At 41.7% G+C, this 19140-nt stretch overlaps 1 protein-coding gene across 1 annotated transcript; it reads left to right on the top strand.

Annotated features, from left to right (window-relative positions):
- The first annotated feature begins 6927 nt into the window (after window positions 1-6927).
- APOH (apolipoprotein H) lies at window positions 6928-18126 on the top strand. The gene is made up of 8 exons (XM_068531401.1): window positions 6928-7030; window positions 7425-7601; window positions 9017-9113; window positions 10510-10586; window positions 11342-11530; window positions 13916-14095; window positions 16118-16315; window positions 17975-18126. The coding sequence occupies exons 1-8, from the start codon at window positions 6967-6969 to the stop codon at window positions 18028-18030; spliced, it is 1038 nt and encodes a 345-aa protein (XP_068387502.1). The 5' UTR covers window positions 6928-6966; the 3' UTR covers window positions 18031-18126.
- Window positions 18127-19140: the final 1014 nt, after the last annotated feature.

Below are 19140 nucleotides of genomic sequence, written 5' to 3' on the forward strand. Positions count from 1 at the left end.
GAGGCGGAGTCATGACTCAAACTCGAGTGTTCCCTGATTAAAGCCTCTGGCCCCAACCAGGACACCACACTTCCTCCAAGGTGGTGGGCTTGTCCTCTTTCCCTGATGGAGTCATCCTAGGAAGAACCAAATAATGTGCTCCTTTTCTCTGTTTGTTTCCCATTCTCCTCCACAGACTCTGTATCCCAACTAGAGGCACTTTTCATATCCAGCTTAAAACCTGAACATGTGGTTGATGAATCCTCCCAGCAAAATTCCCTCCAGTTTCTGAGTAATATCCTCAGTCCTTGGCTAGAATTGCACTCTTCTGGCATCGCAGGCCATGATTTGGGAAATAAAAGCCTCCTCTCCAAAGCGTGCTCCAGGAGAGCAGCACATCTCCCGTGTCATCACGGCCAGGTGTACACGTGGGCAATTGCATAAAAATGTCCCTCGCTCACTAACATGCAACGTTGTGCAAGGTTGGTTTGGAAAGTGAGAATGGAAGATAGGATCAGTGTGAGACGTACCAAGGGTTTTCTTTTTTCAGTCCCTTTCTCTCCCACTCTGCCCACTTACCCCAATCTGTCGTATATGCTGCTGTTAATATTCTTTCTGAAATACACACTTGACTTTGGTCCTCCCTTTCACTGCAAACTCTTAAACATGGCATATAAAGAGCTTTCGTCATCCAGGTCCTACCCCCTCCCAGCCTCACTTCCCACTATTCCTCACCTGAAATGTTCTGCTCCAGCAACATTCGGCTGTATTGCTGCTGTTGGGGACACATCCTGCTGTCTTATGCCTTCTTGCTTTGACAGCTGCCTGAACACCTACATCCTTACCATCTCACCCCACTCCACCTCATGCCCTCTGAACCGCTAAACTCAAGGTTCTTTAAGACATAATCCGAGTGGTATATCCTCTGTGAAATGTCGGCAGATGCTTCTAAGGAAATTAAGAACCTTGGACTTTCATTTTTTCATTTGTAGCACCGTATCTCAGTCCTAGTAAACTGTGATCCTTACAGGCAACAGTCAAGTCTTGTGTATTTCTGAAATTCCAATGTCAGCCAGCAAGTACAGCTTAACAAGGGCTTAGGAAATGTTTGCAAAAGAATGAATGAATATGTGGAACCCGGGAAGTAATTCACAAGAGATCAAGGAATCACACACTATAGAAAGTATAAAAAGTAATCTCACGTTGGCAAGAGAGAGAATTATGTGGTGGAACCTTATCAGTTGAACTTAGGTAAATACTGACATGCTGAATCAATGGGTCTTAACCCCCCACTGCAGTCATAATTACCTGGGGACTTTAAAGAAGCCCAATGCCTGGACCCTTCCCTCAGAAATTCTGTTGAATTTTTCTATTTTTTTAAAAAAACAGTCTGAGAGATTATACTGTGCATCCAAAGTTAAGAATAACTGCTCTAGATAAAAATAGAAATTGCAGTATATAAACGTATTAGTTTCTACCAGGTGAAAGCTATTTGCAAGTAGGGGATCCCAGAATTTGCACAAAGATGTCTCAGTGCAGACTTAGGCTGACTGTGCATTTCTAGACGTATATAATCATGCCCATTAAGCCCCGTGACACGTTCCTTTATCCCCTCTGCAAATGTGTTCACAGCTCCTGATAGACTTTGCTGTCATAGGAGCAAAGGCATTTGCATCTTTCCACTGAGAGCTTACTGGTGGATATTAGCTAGAATCCCAATCCAGAAAGAGACAACATTCAAAGTGTTTTTTGTTTTTTTAAAAAATCTAAACCATTGCTAAATGTTTAATGTTATGGTCAAAGTCTCTGCTTGTGAAGTAAATAAGAAAGTTTTTGAACATGTGATGCAATGGGATTTCAGGACTGCAAAACCTTGGACTCTGAGTCTAGATCTCTCTAGTGAATTTACAAAGTAGAGCAGGAAAGGATATAAAGTCAGTAAGAATTTTTCCCCATTTAAAAAGATTGTAATATAGTTGATGTATGATATTATGCTAGTTTCAGGTGTATCACATACGATTTGATATTTGCACACATGATATTTGCACACAAACGATCACCACAGTAAGTCTAGTAGCTGTCTGTCCCCGTACAAAGTCATCACAATATTGTTGACCATATTTCTTACGCTGTATCCCCGTGGATTGTTTGTTTTATAAGTGGAGGTTTGTACCTCTTAATCCCCTTCACCTATATTACCCCCTTCCCAGTCATTAAGAATTTTAAGTACAAGGTCCTATGTCTCTTGTGAAACAAATGTTGTCATGTATTCTTCAACCTAAGTGTCTATGTGGTTCTGTATCCTTGTTCATGGTTAATAAAACATAATATCCTAAGTGCAACATTAAATCCAAGGGTTGGCTACTCTTTAGTGATGATTATAAACCCCAACAATACAAAACAGTGACTTGATTCGTCAAAATTCCTTGGATTTTTATCTTAATGGTTTTTCCATTTGCCCTGCCAAATTAAACTTTAATGGCAAGTTTAAATGTGTCTTTAAAATGTCATTTAACATTGATTATCAGCCAGCTCTTTGGTTATTATATTATTGTTACTGGGGTGTGAGTTGCACCATGTGGAGAGGAAGATAGACCAGACTACACAACCACCAGCTGGTGCTGAAGTTATAGGTGAAAATACATCACAACCTGGAAGATGAATGATTGCATCTCATCTTAAGGCTCATCACAAAGATTTTTCATTAGACCCATGTGTGTGTTTGTGAGGGTTCTGGGAACATTTTGTAATTCTCAGACATGTTCAAGTGGCAAAGCACTCAGGACTAATAATAATTATAATTTATAAATTGTGCAGATTACCATCCATTATGTTTGTATCTAATTTTACAAAGAAGGGAAAATTTTACTAGCCAAAAAATTTTAAAAACCACAAACACTTGACTCTCCCTTAAAGCTGTCACACTAAGTTTGATTTAGTTGTTTCTTCATTTTCCTGCTACTACTATTTTTTGCATCATTTTTCAAAGTTCTATAGCTGGCAAATAGGAGCTGGTTGTCGATGATTCCAAAAAAATTTTTATATAATAATCTCATGTATTATATATTAATATATATAGTATATATTTTATATTAATAGAATATATACATAAACCTAAAACTGAGAAAGTTCTATCCACTGCATTGATTTTTAGGCAGTGATGTAAATAAAAGTTGAGGCCTCATATGGTCCAGTTAAGACCACTATCTTTTTAAAAGTACTCTCAAGGAAACCACCAAAAGGACATGCATTCTTTCCTGTTTTTAGTTATATTTTTAAACAATTTCAAACATACAGAAAAGTTCCAAGAATAGAACAAAAAACTTGCATGTACTCTTAACCCAGAGACCCCCTTTGAGTTTCACCAAATGTCCCCTCAGGCTCTGATAGCGAGAGCATCATGTGGTCCAGCCACTTCTCCTGACTCCCAGGCTCCCTCAGTCTTTATTTCCTTTCATGGCCTTTGCCTTTTTGAAGATTACAGGGCAGTTGTTTTGCATGGTGTCCTTCAAGTTTCTCACGACACAACCCAGGTTATTAGGTTTGGGGCAGGAATATCTCAGAAGAGATGCTATGTTCTTCTCATTGCATCCTATTGCGGGGGAGCGTGGTGGGCACACAGTGTCAATTTGTCCCATTAATGGTGGTGTTAATTTTGATTACTTGATTCAAGTGGTATCTGCCAGGTTCCTCCACTATAAGTTTATTCCTTTCTCCTCTCTTTGTAATGAATTATTAATTTATGTGGTGACACTTTTAAGACTATTTGAGCATCTCATTTCACATCCTACTAACACCCCTAGTTTTAACATCCATTGATTTTTTTTTGCCAGAATTAAATATTTCTATGATGAATTCCAAATTGTGATTTTCTAATTCCATATTCCTACTATATTAATTAGTTGGCATTCTACTGTCAGGAAGAACTTTCTTATCTTCCCATCTATTAATGTGTTTATTGCTATCAATGTAGACTTGTTGATTCCTGTTTTGGTCAATGGATTTAATTTGTTACTATGATTATTTATTTTACACTCAAATTGTCCCATATTTGACTAATGAGAGTCCCTCCAAATGACTTCGGAGGTCTTTCTAACAGGTGCCTGCCATTCTCTGAGCATCACCTGCGTTGTTCTTCACCCCTTGATGTTCCAGGCTTATCTTGCACTTACCCTGCCCCATTCCTAGAACTAGCCAATTTTCCAAGGAGCCCTGGCACCTTTCAGTGGAGAGTTGTATTTAGAAACCAAGGTCTAGGCACTAGGTGTGCTCATTGCTACTGGGTGTACTGCCATCCCCAGGCTATCTTAGTCGACAGAGCTAGGAATTACATGTATACAGATGTACATACGTACACACATGCAAGCACCTTCTTATCTATATTTATTTCTGGATCTGTCTCTATGTAAGTAAAGTTTGTACTGATATATCCACTTGCAATACACCACCACAGGGTTTATTTGGGCTTCCGTTCTTTCCGTATTGCTACTTCTTTTCATCAGTAAGGAAACTGACTCCCATTAGCCTCAAGATATGTGCTTGTTTGCTCAATCCATTGTATATGCCACTCCCGTGACACCACTGGGCTGCCATTCTCACAAGGGCCACCCTGAATGCTCCACTCAGGTCCACCCCATGAATTTGGAATGGAATTAGGAAGGAAGGAAGGAAAGAGGAAGGGAGGAAGGGAGGAAGAATAAAAGGAAAGGAGGGAGGGAGGGAGAGAGACATGCATTTTTTTAATATATATATATATTTTAATTTTTTTGGCTGCGTTGGGTCTTTTGTTGCTGCGCGCAAGCTTTCTCTAGTTGCCACGAGCGGGGGCTACTCTTCGTTGCGGAGCACGGGCTCTACGCATATGGGCTTCAGTAGTTGTGGTGCTCAGGCTTCAGTAGCTGTGGCTCGAGGGCTATAGACGCAAGCTCAGTAGTTGTGGCTCACGGGCTTAGTTGCTCCGCGGCATGTGGGATCTTCCTGGAACAGGACTCGAACCCATGTCTCCTGCATTGGCAGACGGATTCTTAACCACTGCGCCACCAGGGAAGTCAGTGCATTGTTTTTAAACTGAGGTATAATTAATATATAACGAAATGCACAGTTCTTAAATGTTTAGTGGAAGAGTTTTGATAATTTCATGTACCCAAGTAGCAACCACCTAAAATAAAATATAGACTGTTTCCACCCTCTCCAGAAAGTTCCCTCATGTGAGGAAGTACACCCATCAGCAAGCATCATTAAAAACCCCCCTCCTCGTCACTGGTCCTCCCAATGTCTATCGTTCAGTTTGCAGCTGCTGCCAAAACTGTTCTCTTCTCAATTTCAAACTCCTCCAGATTTTCTTTTCCTGCTGTGCAGCCCGTGGCTTTCTCTCTATTCCGCCACCTACCTCACGTCTTTATTACATAGGGCACCTTGGTCTCTTTTCATTCGTTTTCTCTTTTTACCACCCATCAAGGGAATTCTCCACAATAACACAGAGCTTGAGAGCAATCAAGCATAAATCCTTCTCCTTAGAAAAGGAAGGTGGTGTGTGCGTGTGCACACGCGTGTGTGTGTGTGTGTGTGTGTGTGTGTGAAGACTGTGATTTAATCACAAAGGGGAAGGACCAGCCTTATTTTATGTTAGTGGCAGGACACCGTTCTCCTTATCACGGAACATCATGTTCATTAGCAGCATCATTAAGAATCGCTGTCTGACAAGAACATTTCTCGAACTGATGTGTCTCAAGGAACTTTAGACCTGTGGATATAAAACACCATCACCCAAATGAGAACAAGCAAAGGCTATTTATTCAGAGCTTGCTATCGGAAGGCAGTTATCCATCATCATTTGTGCTTGGCAGACACCCCAAATCAGTTAAAGGATGGGAAAACTTTACTGCAGACGAAGAGGGAAAGCCTCAAGTATGCCCTGATGGGAGGGTGTTGGTTTGGGGAAGCTGGATGTGGACTGACTGGAAGCCGGGCGTCCTATGTGATTGATTAGAGGAACACACTTGGTTTTCTCTGGTTGGTTCTAAGTTTGGCCGATTGCTAGAGATTGTGGGTCAGAGTTCTGTTTTTACATGTTGTCTAGCCATTGTCCATTTGTATCTTCAGTCCCTCAGAGCAAATGATATGTAGGAGAACTACGGGGTCCTGGATGGTCTGCTCTGAGCCCTTTTAAACAGCTTCATCGGCATTGGCCCATCCTCTCCTACTCGACTTCTGTACTTCTTAGTGTCCTAACTTGTAATTTCACGTCGACTTCCCAATCCCTCAAACAGATCTAGAATCTGGCTCGACAGACCTAAGAAGTCTTCAGAACGGATGGTCAGGACTTTGCGTTGATCTGGTGCGAGAGGAGATGGAGAAGGCAAGGCTAGTGCTAAGGCTGGGAACTGGCTACCAGGAGGGTTGTGTTATTCGCTGCAGGTAAGAGAGGAAGCAGTCAGTTTGTGAGAGAAGATGATGACCTCAGTGTTTTAGGCTTTATAATCTTAGATGCTGCTGTGAAGATGTTCTTTAGCTCAGGTATCTGGAACCTGGAACGTCATTTTAGAGGTGAAGAGACCTGAAAATAAGCGATGGTCCTCAGTTTGCATGCCAAGGCTGGGGGTGGAGCAGGTAATTCAGCCTTTGCGTTTTCCATCCACCATTACACAAACCAAGGATGGAGAGCAAGAGGTCTGGACCAGAGGCCGGGCAATCTGGAACTACCAGGATTATATCAGAGGCAAGACCGAGCTGTTGTGTGCCATTAACACAAATGTCGCGAAGACAGAGACCATCTACCGAAGATTTCACAACAGACCCGCCAAAGTGAAAAGTAAATGATTAAAGAATGTAGGTCTTGGAGCTCCTTTCAAACCATGATCCTTTATCTTCTATTTACAGAGATAAAAGTACACCCCAAAATGGTTAATATTTAAGCACTTTTATATTTACAGCTCTCTTTTCAGTAGAGGAAAGCCACTTTGGTAGTGCCAGTGTGAACCATCCGCAATGATTCCTCCCGTGCTCATCTTGTTCTCAAGTTTTCTCTGCCATGTTGCTCTTGCAGGGCGAAGTAAGTACTCTTTGCTTCTGAAAATAATAAGTCATATATCCATCCCCCTTGTATATGCCAGGGATCCATAATGATTAGTTAAATTCTCTTTAGGGTGGATGCTTGAGAGAGTGGATTGGTGCTTGTTCTTTGATATAGCCATGCCCAAAGTTCCTGCATGAGATATTTACCTTGTTTAAGCCTCAGGATATGGACCTGTGAAATGGGGATGACAATAGCACCCTTCAAAAGTTGGTGAGGAGATTAGATGAGGTATTGCATAAGTCAAGTATCTGGTACAGAACTCAGCATGCATATTATTGGTAGCATGAAATATTTTTCATTTGTGTGTGCCAGCTGAACTTAAAAATGCAAATACAGATTTCTCAGCCAACTGCTTTGTGCTCTATTTCAGCCTGTCCCAAGCCAGATGAGTTACCATTTGCCAGAGTTGTTCCATTGAAAACATCCTACGCCCCCGGGGAGGAGATAGTGTACACCTGCCAGCCAGGCTACGTGTCCCGGGGAGGGATCCGGAGGTTTATCTGCCCGCTCACAGGACTCTGGCCCATCAACACTCTGAGATGTGCGCGTAAGTCAGCCTCCATCTCACGCATTCTCCCCGTCATTCACGTTCTGAACATTTTGGGGAGATGACCTACCTTGTCATGCCCGCGGTACAGAAAGCCAGCAGAACTGTGGGGTGGAGGGCTGTGAGGAAACAGGAGGGTCTGTGGGGAGTTCCTCAGGAGAAGAGGCTAAGGACAGTAAATGCTATTTGCAGCACAGCCTGGATCAAGGGGAGATTTTAAAAAGAGACTTGGTACGATAAAAGGGGAGGATAACACTGCCGAAGTGAAGAGAGAAGTGGAGATTATATCACAAATTATATTTATAATAAAATATAAATATATTAAATTAATAACGTACAGGAATATTATATGTAATAATATATCATATGTAATAGAACAATTATATATGTATATATACATTCACAGATATCTGACTTTATGGTAGATGGTTGCTTTTTTATTTTTTGGCCACGTGGCTCAGCTTGTGGGATCTTAGTTCCCCGACCAGGGATTGAACCCTCGCCCTCAGCAGTGAAAGCGCTGAGTCCTAACCACTGGACCACCAGGGAATTCCCGATGGTTTGCTTTTATTTATTCTTCAGAACGTGGTTCTGTGATATCATGCTGGCATTATTTTTTTACAGTCGACTACTGAGCAATCCACCTGAGAGAATTTCTGGCAATTTTATGTAGAAGTCAAGCAGTAAAAATAACTATATGGACCTATCCAAGCTCTGGTTATTTTGGTTGTATGGGTGACACCATTTGTGAAAACTATACATGTTCATACAGTGATTTTAATATGCTTTTTGATTAAAAAAGACAAAACGTAATGGCTAATGAAAAACCACTGTAACCTCATTAGGGAAAATTTTTCCAGAAATCAGCCAAAACTTTGGAGCACTAACAACTTTCTTTTTCAAGCTATTTTCCACATGTATGTTTTCCTGGTTGCAGTGAGTTGATATCATTTTCTGTTTTTCTATTTTCACTAGCATATCAGAAACATGGACTATATCTCTGTAGTCTTCATAATCCATATTTTATTGGTCGTATCATAGTTCAGGTGGATTTACCCTTTAATTACCATTAATTAAAATAATACCATGATAGTGAACATTTAGACTGTTTGGTTTTTGTCATTAGAAGTAACAATACAGGGAATTCCCTGGCGGTCCAGTGGTTAAGACTCTGCACTTCCACTGCAGGGGGTGAGGGTTCGATCCCTGGTCGGGGAACTAAGATCCCGCGTGCTGCATGGCAAACAATACAATGGGTGCCTTAGTGCATATATCATTTGACTTATTTTGAGTTATCTTCTTAGAATAGTTACCAGGAGAGTTACTGGATCAAAGGATAGAAATGAGTTTATACATTTTTATTTTAATAGTAAATTCTATAAATGGAAATTGACCTTTATATCTTTAAATCACAGCCAGAGTATGTCCTTTTGCTGGAATCTTAGAAAACGGAACTGTACGCTATACAACTTTTGAATATCCCAACACGATCAGTTTTTCTTGCAATACCGGGTAAGGACTTCTGGCTCACAGATGCAGCCCATTCCTGCCCCCTTAAGCTAATCATCAAGGCTCGTCCGTTTCTAGTCTTTAGGCTGGACTTGCTGAGTACAAATCACTGAATACAAATCCACAGTGGTGTTGAGGGCGGGGTAAGGGGTGGAGAATACAGCAGCTAGTGAAATATGAAGTCAACGTTCTAATTTTTCTGCTCCTGATTAGTTACTTATTTGAGGAGTACATTGAAATTATTGAAACTGGGTGATAATTCTTTATGATCTCTGGGCCAAATCTTGGCATGAGCGTTAAAATATTTTAGTAATCGAACTTGGGCTTTAGTTATGAGGCTAATTTCATCGACTGTGACCTCGGGGAAGAGAATTCCATGGAGAAGGCTGAGTGTATAGATGTAGAACATAATCTTCCTCCTCACAGCACCCCCCGAGGAAAGCACTTCTGGCTGGTCATATGACTTACCTGCCTTATGAGCAAATACACCATCAGTGACACTGGCCATAGCTCATCGGCTGTAGAGCAGGGCAAAATTTCCCTGAGGAGCCTTGTTTGTGCTTAGAGATTAAGAAATACTGTGTGTGAAAGAGAGAAGAAGTCCTTTCATCTGAAACACCAGTTGACTGGTGGGCGTCATGATGAATGACCTTGAACAAACTGGCTTCAGGGACAACGGTACATTTGCAATGGAAATAGACTGCATTGTTTTTAAACATTTGGGTCCGCAGGCTCTCAGAAAAGGAATATTAGAGATTATTCAGTTTGATTCACTTTTGTGATCCTAAAAAAGAGGTGGTTCTTTGCTTGGAAGCAGTTAACCTGACCAGCTGCTTGGAGACAAGGGGTTTGGGGACTGGGTAGGGTTGGCTTCCATACCCACTAGCGATGGAACCTTCCCATTCTTCAGCAGTTCCCTGCAGCCGTAGGCTGGGAGACTTGATGAGCCTTAGAGAGGAATGTTAAGTCTCTCAGGAAAACAGTATTATAAGATGGAAAAGAAGCCAAGAGTATTTTTTTTTTTTTTTTGGGTCTTCGTTGCGGTGCGCGGGCTTCTCATTGCGGTGGCTTCTCTCGTTGTGGAGCACGGGCTCTAGGTGTGCGGGCTTCAGTAGTTGTGGCATGTGGGCTCAGTAGTTGTGGCTCACCGGGCTCTAGGGCGCAGGCTCAGTTGTTGTGGTGCACGGGCTTAGCTGCTCCGTGGCATGTGGGATCTTCCCAGACCAGGGCTCGAACCCGTGTCCCCTGCATTGGCAGGCAGATTCTTAACCACTGTGCCACCAGGGGAGTCCCGAGAAGCCAATAGTATTAATCTGCAGCAATGCTTAACAGAAAAGACATTTGAGATGCCATGGGTGGATTATTTTATAATTTAGTGGATTACATTTTCCCTTTGCAGGTTTTATCTGAAAGGAGCTAATTCTGCTCAATGCACTAAGGAGGGAGAATGGAGTCAGGAACTTCCTGTCTGTGCTCGTGAGTTTGTGGGTCCCAGTTATAGGGAGGGTGACCAGCTGATTTGCCTGGGACTTTCCTGGTTTTACCACTATAAGATCTACACCCTGGAAACCCCTCAGTCCCAGCTCCATGAGATGGTTGGTCACCTTTCTGGGGACCGTTCATCCTGATATCTTACTCTGGAAGATGAAACAACCGCTTTGGAATGACAAACTCTGACCCTGACCCTGACTCTAACACTGAAACTCCAGATTAGCTAGGTCAGGATGGCAACCCACTTCTGAGTCTCTGTGTGAAGCTCCTTGTGTAAGCTCCATACAGACAGAGTACAAAAGCAGGAGGTATTCAACAGGAACAAACAAACCTGAACTAGGACCAAGATGTCACAAATGACTTGTTGTCATCAGCAACTATTGCAGGAGGCTCCCTCAGCAAAGTCCTTCGCCAATTCTGACTCCCAGGAACGTCTTCCAAGGTAGCGTTTGGATCCAAGACGTATGGTATCATAAGCCACGTGGTCTTCTAACAGGCAAATCAGTGGTGGCAAGACTTAAATTTCCTTCATCTTTTAGTTTTTTGACTGGTTCAGACATCTGATTTCCAGATCATATTTTCTTATTTGGCTTCTCCAGTTGACTGTGTTTACCCTGGCATTTGATCAAAGTTTGCATTTTCCCAAGTTAATCTCTGGATTTCTTTTTTGTTGTTCTGTAAAGAGTACTTTTAAAAGACTCAACTATTTTCGTTAAAATGATAGTTCCTTCTTTTTTCAGCTACAACCTGCCCTCCACCACCCATACCTAAGTTTGCAAAACTTAGTGTTTATCAGCCATTGTCTGGGAACAACTCCCTGTATGGAAGCAAGGCAGTCTTTGAATGCTTGCCACAGCACGCAATGTTTGGGAACGACACCATTACCTGCACAGAACATGGAAACTGGACAGAATTACCAGAATGTAAGGGTGAGTGCAATGATAAGACAGAATAATCACGGGAGTGTGGAATCTCTTTTTTGAAGAGGATTGAAAATTTCTCTATCATGGAGTGTTTCAAATGACCTTGTGTAACACATGTTTATCGGCATCTGCCACCTGCCAGGCACCGAGAATACCAGATGAATGAGACCTGACTTCTGAGCTCAGTAAGATGAGCTATGATGCAATGGACCGTCTGGAGCTGCCTGGGAAAGCTTCCCAGAGGAAGGGCTTGGGGGAGGAGTGGAGAATGGGGGAACAGCATAGCATACCACACAAGGGCGCAGGATGGGGGAAGCCAGGGGGGTGTGAAGGAACAGGGTGTGTGCATGGACAGTTGAGTATTACTGTGAGGCTGGATTAAACTGGGGAGTCCTAAGAGACTGAGGTGAAAAACTGGGTTGCAGTCAGATTGATGTAAGCTTTTGTAGTCTTTACCTAAATCTAAGAATCACAAGAATACTTGATTTAAAAATATATATGAAAATTCTTTCTCCTTTAATTTGACTCATCATTACTCTTTGAATTTGTCAACTGCATAACAGGTAGAATTTATCATGCACACCAGGAGTTATACTAAGGACTGTTACCTTCTCCCGCAGTGGGTGTTACAGATAGCTACTGAATGATTCAAACATAAGTGCTTTTTAGCACAGGGAAACTACTACTACTTCTAATACCTAGCACCTTTTGGGGGACTAAACTCTGGGCCAGGCACTGGTCTCCTCCTATACATGTGTCATCTCATTTAATTCTCCCAAGTTCTAAGCAGTGGGTTCTTTTTGTTTTCTTTTTTTCAGCCATTTACATAGCTATATCAGCCGTCAGCATGTTGCGACATTCTCTCTCTTTCTCTCTATAGACATACTTTTTTCCCCCTGAATCATGTGAAAATAAGTTGTACACATCATGACACTTACCCATGAATACTTCAGCAGCATGAATGTCCTAAGAACAACATTGTCATATGTTATCACTGTACCCAAGACATTTAACATATTTGGAATTATTAACAATAATAATTTAAACAATTATATTATATACAATTAACAATATTTATTTCATCTGCAAATTACCCCAGCCGATCCAGAAGTATCCTTTATACACGTGTTTTGTTCTATGTGAAATCTAATCATGAATCACATATTCTATCTAGTTGTCTTAGCTCTTTGGTCTCCTTTAGTTAAGAATTATCCCCTGCCTTTTCGGTTGTCTTTCACTGACATTTTTGAAGAGTACATGCTAGTAGTCTTGTAGAAGTTTCCACAATGTGAATTTGGTTGATTATTCACTCATGATTGGATTTGAGTTAAATACATTTTTTTTTAAGAATACAGTCCATCACATCAGAAGGCACATGGTGTCAGTCGATCACTGTCATGCTTAATTTGATCCCTTGGTCAGGTGGGGTATGCCCCTCTTCTCTTGGTAAAGGCATCTCTTTCTCGTTGAATTAGTAAGCAACCTGTGGGTGATAGTTTGAGACGGTGAGAATATTCATTCTCTAGCAGTCATTTTAGCATCCACTGATAATCCTTGAACTCAGTCAACTTGAGACATTGGTGGTTACAAAATGGTGGCTTTCTAAGTTTATCTTTCCTTCTATATTTATTAGCTGGAATTCTTCTACAGGGAAGAGTTTTTCCTCCATGAACTATTTCTTTTTAGCGTTATTATAGACTCATAGATTCTTTTGCACTCAATTTGTGGAAGCCAAAACTGATCCAAGCAGTCCAACACTGGATTTGGTACTCTTGAACCATCTCATTAGACTGCCTCCCAAGAGCTCTGTGCTCCTCCCTCCAGCTTGGCTTTCTTTACTGGGGTAAATAGGGATACGGGTTTGGGCCTCTACCGCTGAGGATCTAAAGAAGGCCGGGAAGCCTTCATTTTTCTCCTTCATATTTCATGCTGGCTTCTTGTATAGTCTGAAGACAGTCATAAGAATTAGATTTAACATTTAAAATCCAAATAATGCTGTTCTAGTGTACATAGAAGGAATCTCTGTGTTTTAATTTCATGGTCTGTTGGTTAAAAGAGTCAGCCTTTTTCCGTCTTTCAAACCCACCATCTTAGACTGTGTGCAGATGAAGTTTGCAATAAATGCTACCTTGTGATTATGTGAAAGCCCAAAGCACTTGGTAACTCATTAATTTACTTTCAAAGTGTTGTTGTTTCTATTTTAATATCCAGAGTCTCACGAGGATAAGATAAAGGGGATAGAATTAAGCACCAAGGTCCCCAGAAATTGTGTTCTAGTCACAGGAACACCCAGTGACTCAGTGGTATAAGAGAGACAAGTGCGTAGGTATTCCATAACCACTGGACCCCAAGCTATTTATACTAATACGTCTTACTGCTTAAACTTTTTAGAAGTAAAATGCCCGTTCCCATCAAGACCAGACAATGGATTTGTGAACTATCCTGCAAAGCAAGTACTTTATTACAAGGATAAAGCCACATATGGTTGCCATGATACATATGCCTTGGATGGGCCAAAAGAAGTAGAATGTGGCAAATTCGGACACTGGTCTGCACAGCCAAGCTGTAAAGGTAAGAAACATAGGTAAGTTCTTAAACTGCCTCCCAGTTCATCGAGTGGATCACCTTTCCTTGCCATTTTCTTGTTCCAGTCATTTTCTACTTTGTTTCTCCGACTTGATTCACAGCTACTGGGATTTATATGAGCATGGGGAAACTTCACGCTTAGCAATCCTGTTTGAGATTGAACTGCATGAAATAAACATATCTGTTGTAAGCCTTGATAATATGGTGGAAGATTGTGTGGGTTTCCTGTAATTGCTTTTAAGTCTTGGCCCATGAGCATCCTTTTTTGCTTTGTACTAGTCAAGACCCTTCTCACTGTGGCAAAACCCAACCACACGTTCCAGCTAGTTCCAGGAAATGGTGACGAATTATAAACAGGCAACAGGCAAGCGTATGGACATTGAATGTGAGGAAATGAAACACAGCTGGTCCTCCTGAGGACTGCAACTGAAAGTTGGGAACTATTGCTACTCTTTCCATGTCTCATTGGCCTCACAGTCTCCCTCATATCTCTGTTTCTCTGCTTACTCACCTTGAACCTGGCTTGATTCTACACCAGGACCTCTCAACTAAAGGATTCATCACTCACTGGCATCTTTTCCCTGAGATGCTGGTTGCTTTTGAGTTAGGTGTCTATCCGTGATCTGGTCCGTGTCATGCTTATGCAAAGAACACCAACTTTGCACTGTATTTCTGCTCAAGTTGCTGTGGGCTGGACAGTTTTGTTTTTTAAAAATAATTTATTTATTTTATGTTTGGCTGTGTTGGGTCTTTGAAGCTGTGCGCGGGCTTTCTCTAGTTGCATGAGTGGGGGTTACTCTTCGTTATGGTGCGTGGGCTTCTCAGTGCCGTGGCTTCTCTTGTTGCGGACATGCCTAGAGCATGAGCTCTAGGCATGTGGGTTTCAGTAGTTGTGGCATGTGGGTTTCAGTAGTTGTGGCATGTGGGTTTCAGTAGTTGTGGCGCATGGGCTTAGTTGCTCTGCAGCACGTGGGATCTTCCCGGACCAGGGTTCAAACCCGTGTCCCCTGCATTGGCAGGCGGATTCTTAACCACTGCACCACCAGGGAAGTCCGGGTTGGACAGTTTAAATAGAAAAGGCAATTAGGCACAACAGGCAAAATGACATATGACTAGGTTGGGGTCCCCTAGAAGCAGAGCCTGAGACAGGGATTCAAATGCAGTTGGTTTATTAAGTGAGTCTCAGGAAAAAGAATGTGAGGCAGGTAGGACGGAGCTGGACACTGGTTCTCAAACCTCACTGTGCATCAGAATCTCCCAGAGGGTTTGTTTAAACAGAGTCTCTGATTTGCTGGATCTGCAGTAGGACCTGAGAGCTAGCATTTCTACCAGGTTCCCAGGTGGTGCTGACGCTGTCAACCCAGGGACCATGTTTTGACCGAGGATATGGTCTCAGCTAGAGTCTAACTTCAGTTTAATCCCCTGCGAGCTCTGGACCATGGGAGTCGATCCCATCGAGAGGCAAGGGGACCTGCTTATTTTGATCCCCTTGTCAGCCTGTCATAGGCTGCGGGCTGCTCCCTTCCCTGACCCTGGGGCTGTGGACCGATGTGCATACTCTCCTTGGAGAGGTGGCTCTCTTATGGCTGAAGGCCATTTTTCAGAGAAAGGAGCATTTATGAGCTGTAATGAGCCAACACTCACAGTGGCTGGTGGGTGGTGCAGCAACTCAATAAATGGGAGCTGAGTGGGGCGGGGAGGCTTACCTGAAATGGCAGTATCTGATAGAAGTTCTTTTGCACAGAAGCCTAGTATCTGACGCTTCTGCTCTGACCTTCTTATGTGGCTACTCCAGGGGAAGAAAAGGCGATCTTGGAAGCCATGATTAAAGGTTCTATTGATAAGGAACAGCAGTTAGCAATTATACTGATGTTACCCACTATCTTAGAACCTTCTCGTCTCGAGCACTTTGTTTCAGGTCTGAACATCTCCTGGTTCAAATGCTACATTTTCTTTAAGAAAGAGTAAATGAAGTCCTGTCTTGACTACAAATATTGTCTCTTTCAGCGTCTTGTAAATTATCTGTTAAAAGAGCTACCGTGATATATGAAGGAGAGAAAGTAAATATCCAAGACAAATTTAAGAATGGAATGCTGCATGGCCAAAAAATTTCTTTCTTCTGCAAAAATAAGGAGAAGAAGTGTAGCTATACAGAGGATGCCCAGTGCATAGACGGCAACATTCAAATCCCCAAATGCTTCAAGGGTGAGTTCAACACTGGAACGTTTAGCTAGCACTTCCGCTTGCCCCTCGCCATAATCAGTACTTTTATTACCTGATGACTAAAAGAAGCCATGTTAATGTGGCCACTGGATTTTTTTTAAAAGAGAGTGGGGCAGGAGGAAATAGCAAGATGAAGCAGTAAGCTGCATTGAGTTTCCCCACATTTTCCTTTCCTATTCTTTTCCTTAAAACTCAGGGTTGTGGTTTTATTTGATGAGTGTTGAATTATGCCATCGTGTATAATTCCAGATTATGCTTGAATACTAATAATAATATTGAATGGAATATTGAATAATAATATTGACCACCTCTTGGTCCCAAATGATAAAGAACTCACCCCAAACTACAAAGTAACTCATGTCAATGGTCATTGGTTTATAGATCTTCTAACATTTCTTTCCTTCCTTCGGCAATTCCTAGAGTTTGAAAAGTACCCATTAGAGCAAAGTATTCGTTAGAGCAAAACATTTTAAGGAAGATGATATTGTGTTTGTGGGTGATAAAGAAGTGTATAATGGGCAGCATTTAAGCCATTAGTTTCAGGGTTTTTTTTTTAATTGAAAATTTATTTTTTAAAATAAATTCTGGACACAAAACTTTTTTTTTTTTTTTTAATTACAAGCTATGAAAATATCTTCTCCAAGAATGTGATTTTCTTTTAACATTGCCTACAGTAACTTTTTTTTACTGGAGTATAATTGTTTTACAATGTTGGGATAGTTTCTGCTGTAGAACAAAGTGAATCAGCTATACGTATACATACATCCCCTCCCTCTTAAGCCTCCCTGCCGCCCTCCCCCCACATCCCACCCCTCTAGGTCATCACAGAGCATTAGTTTCAGGTTTAAGGTCTACATACCTTTGTTTCTACAAAGGAGGAACCAGCCAGAGACTGAAGCTATCATTGCCTCTAGGTTTAGAAATGCTTCAAGAATGTTGTCAGCCCTGTATCAGCCGGTAGAGGAGAGAGTTGGGAGCAGATTAGAGGAGAGAGGGGTCTGAGAAGTGGCCAGCCAGAGAGAGAGAAGGAAATGATAACTAGCAAATAATACCCACCTCATAGGTTTGATGATTAGAAATATTATACATGACATGGAGTAAGTACACAATGATAATAATGACGGTTATTATCACTATAATTACAAATAGTTAGAAATGCCCTGGATAAATTGTTATTGTCCAAAACATAGCAGAGCCCTAGTGAGACATTAAATACTCAAGTTGACAAAGCACAGTAATCCTAGCACAGATCAGCAGAAAAAATATTAGCAGAAGATAATTAAAAAAAACCAAACAGAGCTTTGTTAATGCACTTCTTCAGGCTGTTCTCTTTTACAGTCTTCAGACAGATGCAGCACTATTGGTGCATCGGCGAATAAATAAAGGGCTGATACAGCTTTTTTTCTTTTAATCTTGACTGTCAGAATTATACATAACCTTTTATTTTCTCTCTTGGAAACGAGTGCCTTATCATTTCCCTGATTTTTCTCGAATCACTTAAACCTCACACTGGATGCTTCATTCGCATAATTAGATTTACTCTACACGTTTATAAAATGTATTTGATTTGTCTTGGCTATTTAACAGATTTAAGAGATGACTGTTTCTCTTTAAATGTTTATTTTTTTTCTCCCCAAACAGAGCACAGTTCTTTCGCTTTCTGGAAAACAGAAGCATCTGATGTAAAACCATGCTAAGTTGGTTTTCTGATTCAAAATTAAATGTCATACTTGTATGTGTTTGTCCAAGGAACCTAATGGAAATGGAAAAATAAAGTGACTGAATTTATTGCATCAGCCATTGCAGTGTTACTCCATGGTAGCTTACTTTTAATTATCTGGTTAAGAAACCCAAATATTTGGAACATTGTCCTTGCATGGCTGTGAGATGGAAAGTGTAAACAATTACCTAGGTAACCCAGTTACCCTCTCCCTAATTCTACTCCTAAACGCTTTCACCTAAAACAACTGTGATGCAACAGTTTTCTTAGAATGGTCCACAGACCCCGGCATCAGTATCGCCTGGTAATTATTACAAAGGAAAAAAATGCTGTGTCCCGGAATTTCCGAGGATGGCCCCCAAATCTGCATTTATAACAAAGTCCCCAGATAATTCTTTGCATTCTGAAGTTTGAGAAGCATCACCATAAAGGAATGCATCGACTTTCAGGCCAATAGAAATGGATCTGAACCCTTAAAGTCTGGTTTACAAAATGCCTCAATAGCTTTCCTTACCCACCAGAATTCCATGACCCATCACTGACATTGCTCCTTTGTTTATGTTTAACTTCCTTGGCCTTTTCTCCTTCTGTAGTACCTGCTGGCAAACCCCACCCCAGCCTCTAGCTGCCTTTCCTGTGCCTGCACCAGAGCAGCTGAACGTTGCTGGAAAAAAAGAAAACCTCACAATTATGCTAATAGGTCCCACTTTGATTCATGAACATGGGCTTCACATACGCTCTCAACTGTGCCTGGCAATCCTACCGCATTTCACTAGGTTGTTCTCTCCCCAGCTCCCCAACGCGGCTGTTTCTCTTCTCAGCCCTTCTCAAGCCATCGTCCCTGTCCTCACTCTCAGCCGATGACCTTGCTCCTTGTTTCGCAGAGAAAATAGAAAAGACCCTTTTCAATCTTCCCATGACCAAGTCTACCATCTCAGCCGTGTCTGTACCAGGGTCTCTGCCCTCCGTCTCGTTTCTCTGAGATACCATCTAAGGGCGAAACTCATGTCCGGGATCCCGTCTTCTGTCTCCTACTTAAGGATTTTGCTCCTCTGATGAATGATCTTCCATGTTTATTTTTTTCCCT

The sequence above is a fragment of the Eschrichtius robustus genome, chromosome 20 (assembly GCF_028021215.1).
Source record: "Eschrichtius robustus isolate mEscRob2 chromosome 20, mEscRob2.pri, whole genome shotgun sequence".
NCBI lineage: Eukaryota > Metazoa > Chordata > Mammalia > Artiodactyla > Eschrichtiidae > Eschrichtius > Eschrichtius robustus.

Excerpts from the sequence above, each read along its gene's own strand:
- APOH (XM_068531401.1), top strand. The coding sequence starts at position 6,967 with ATGATTCCTCCCGTGCTCATCTTGTTCTCAAGTTTTCTCTGCCATGTT. Across the intron at positions 7,031-7,424 it reads TGTTGCTCTTGCAGGGCGAA|CCTGTCCCAAGCCAGATGAG; the intron begins GTAAGTACTCTT and ends GCTCTATTTCAG. Across the intron at positions 11,531-13,915 it reads AGAATTACCAGAATGTAAGG|AAGTAAAATGCCCGTTCCCA; the intron begins GTGAGTGCAATG and ends TAAACTTTTTAG.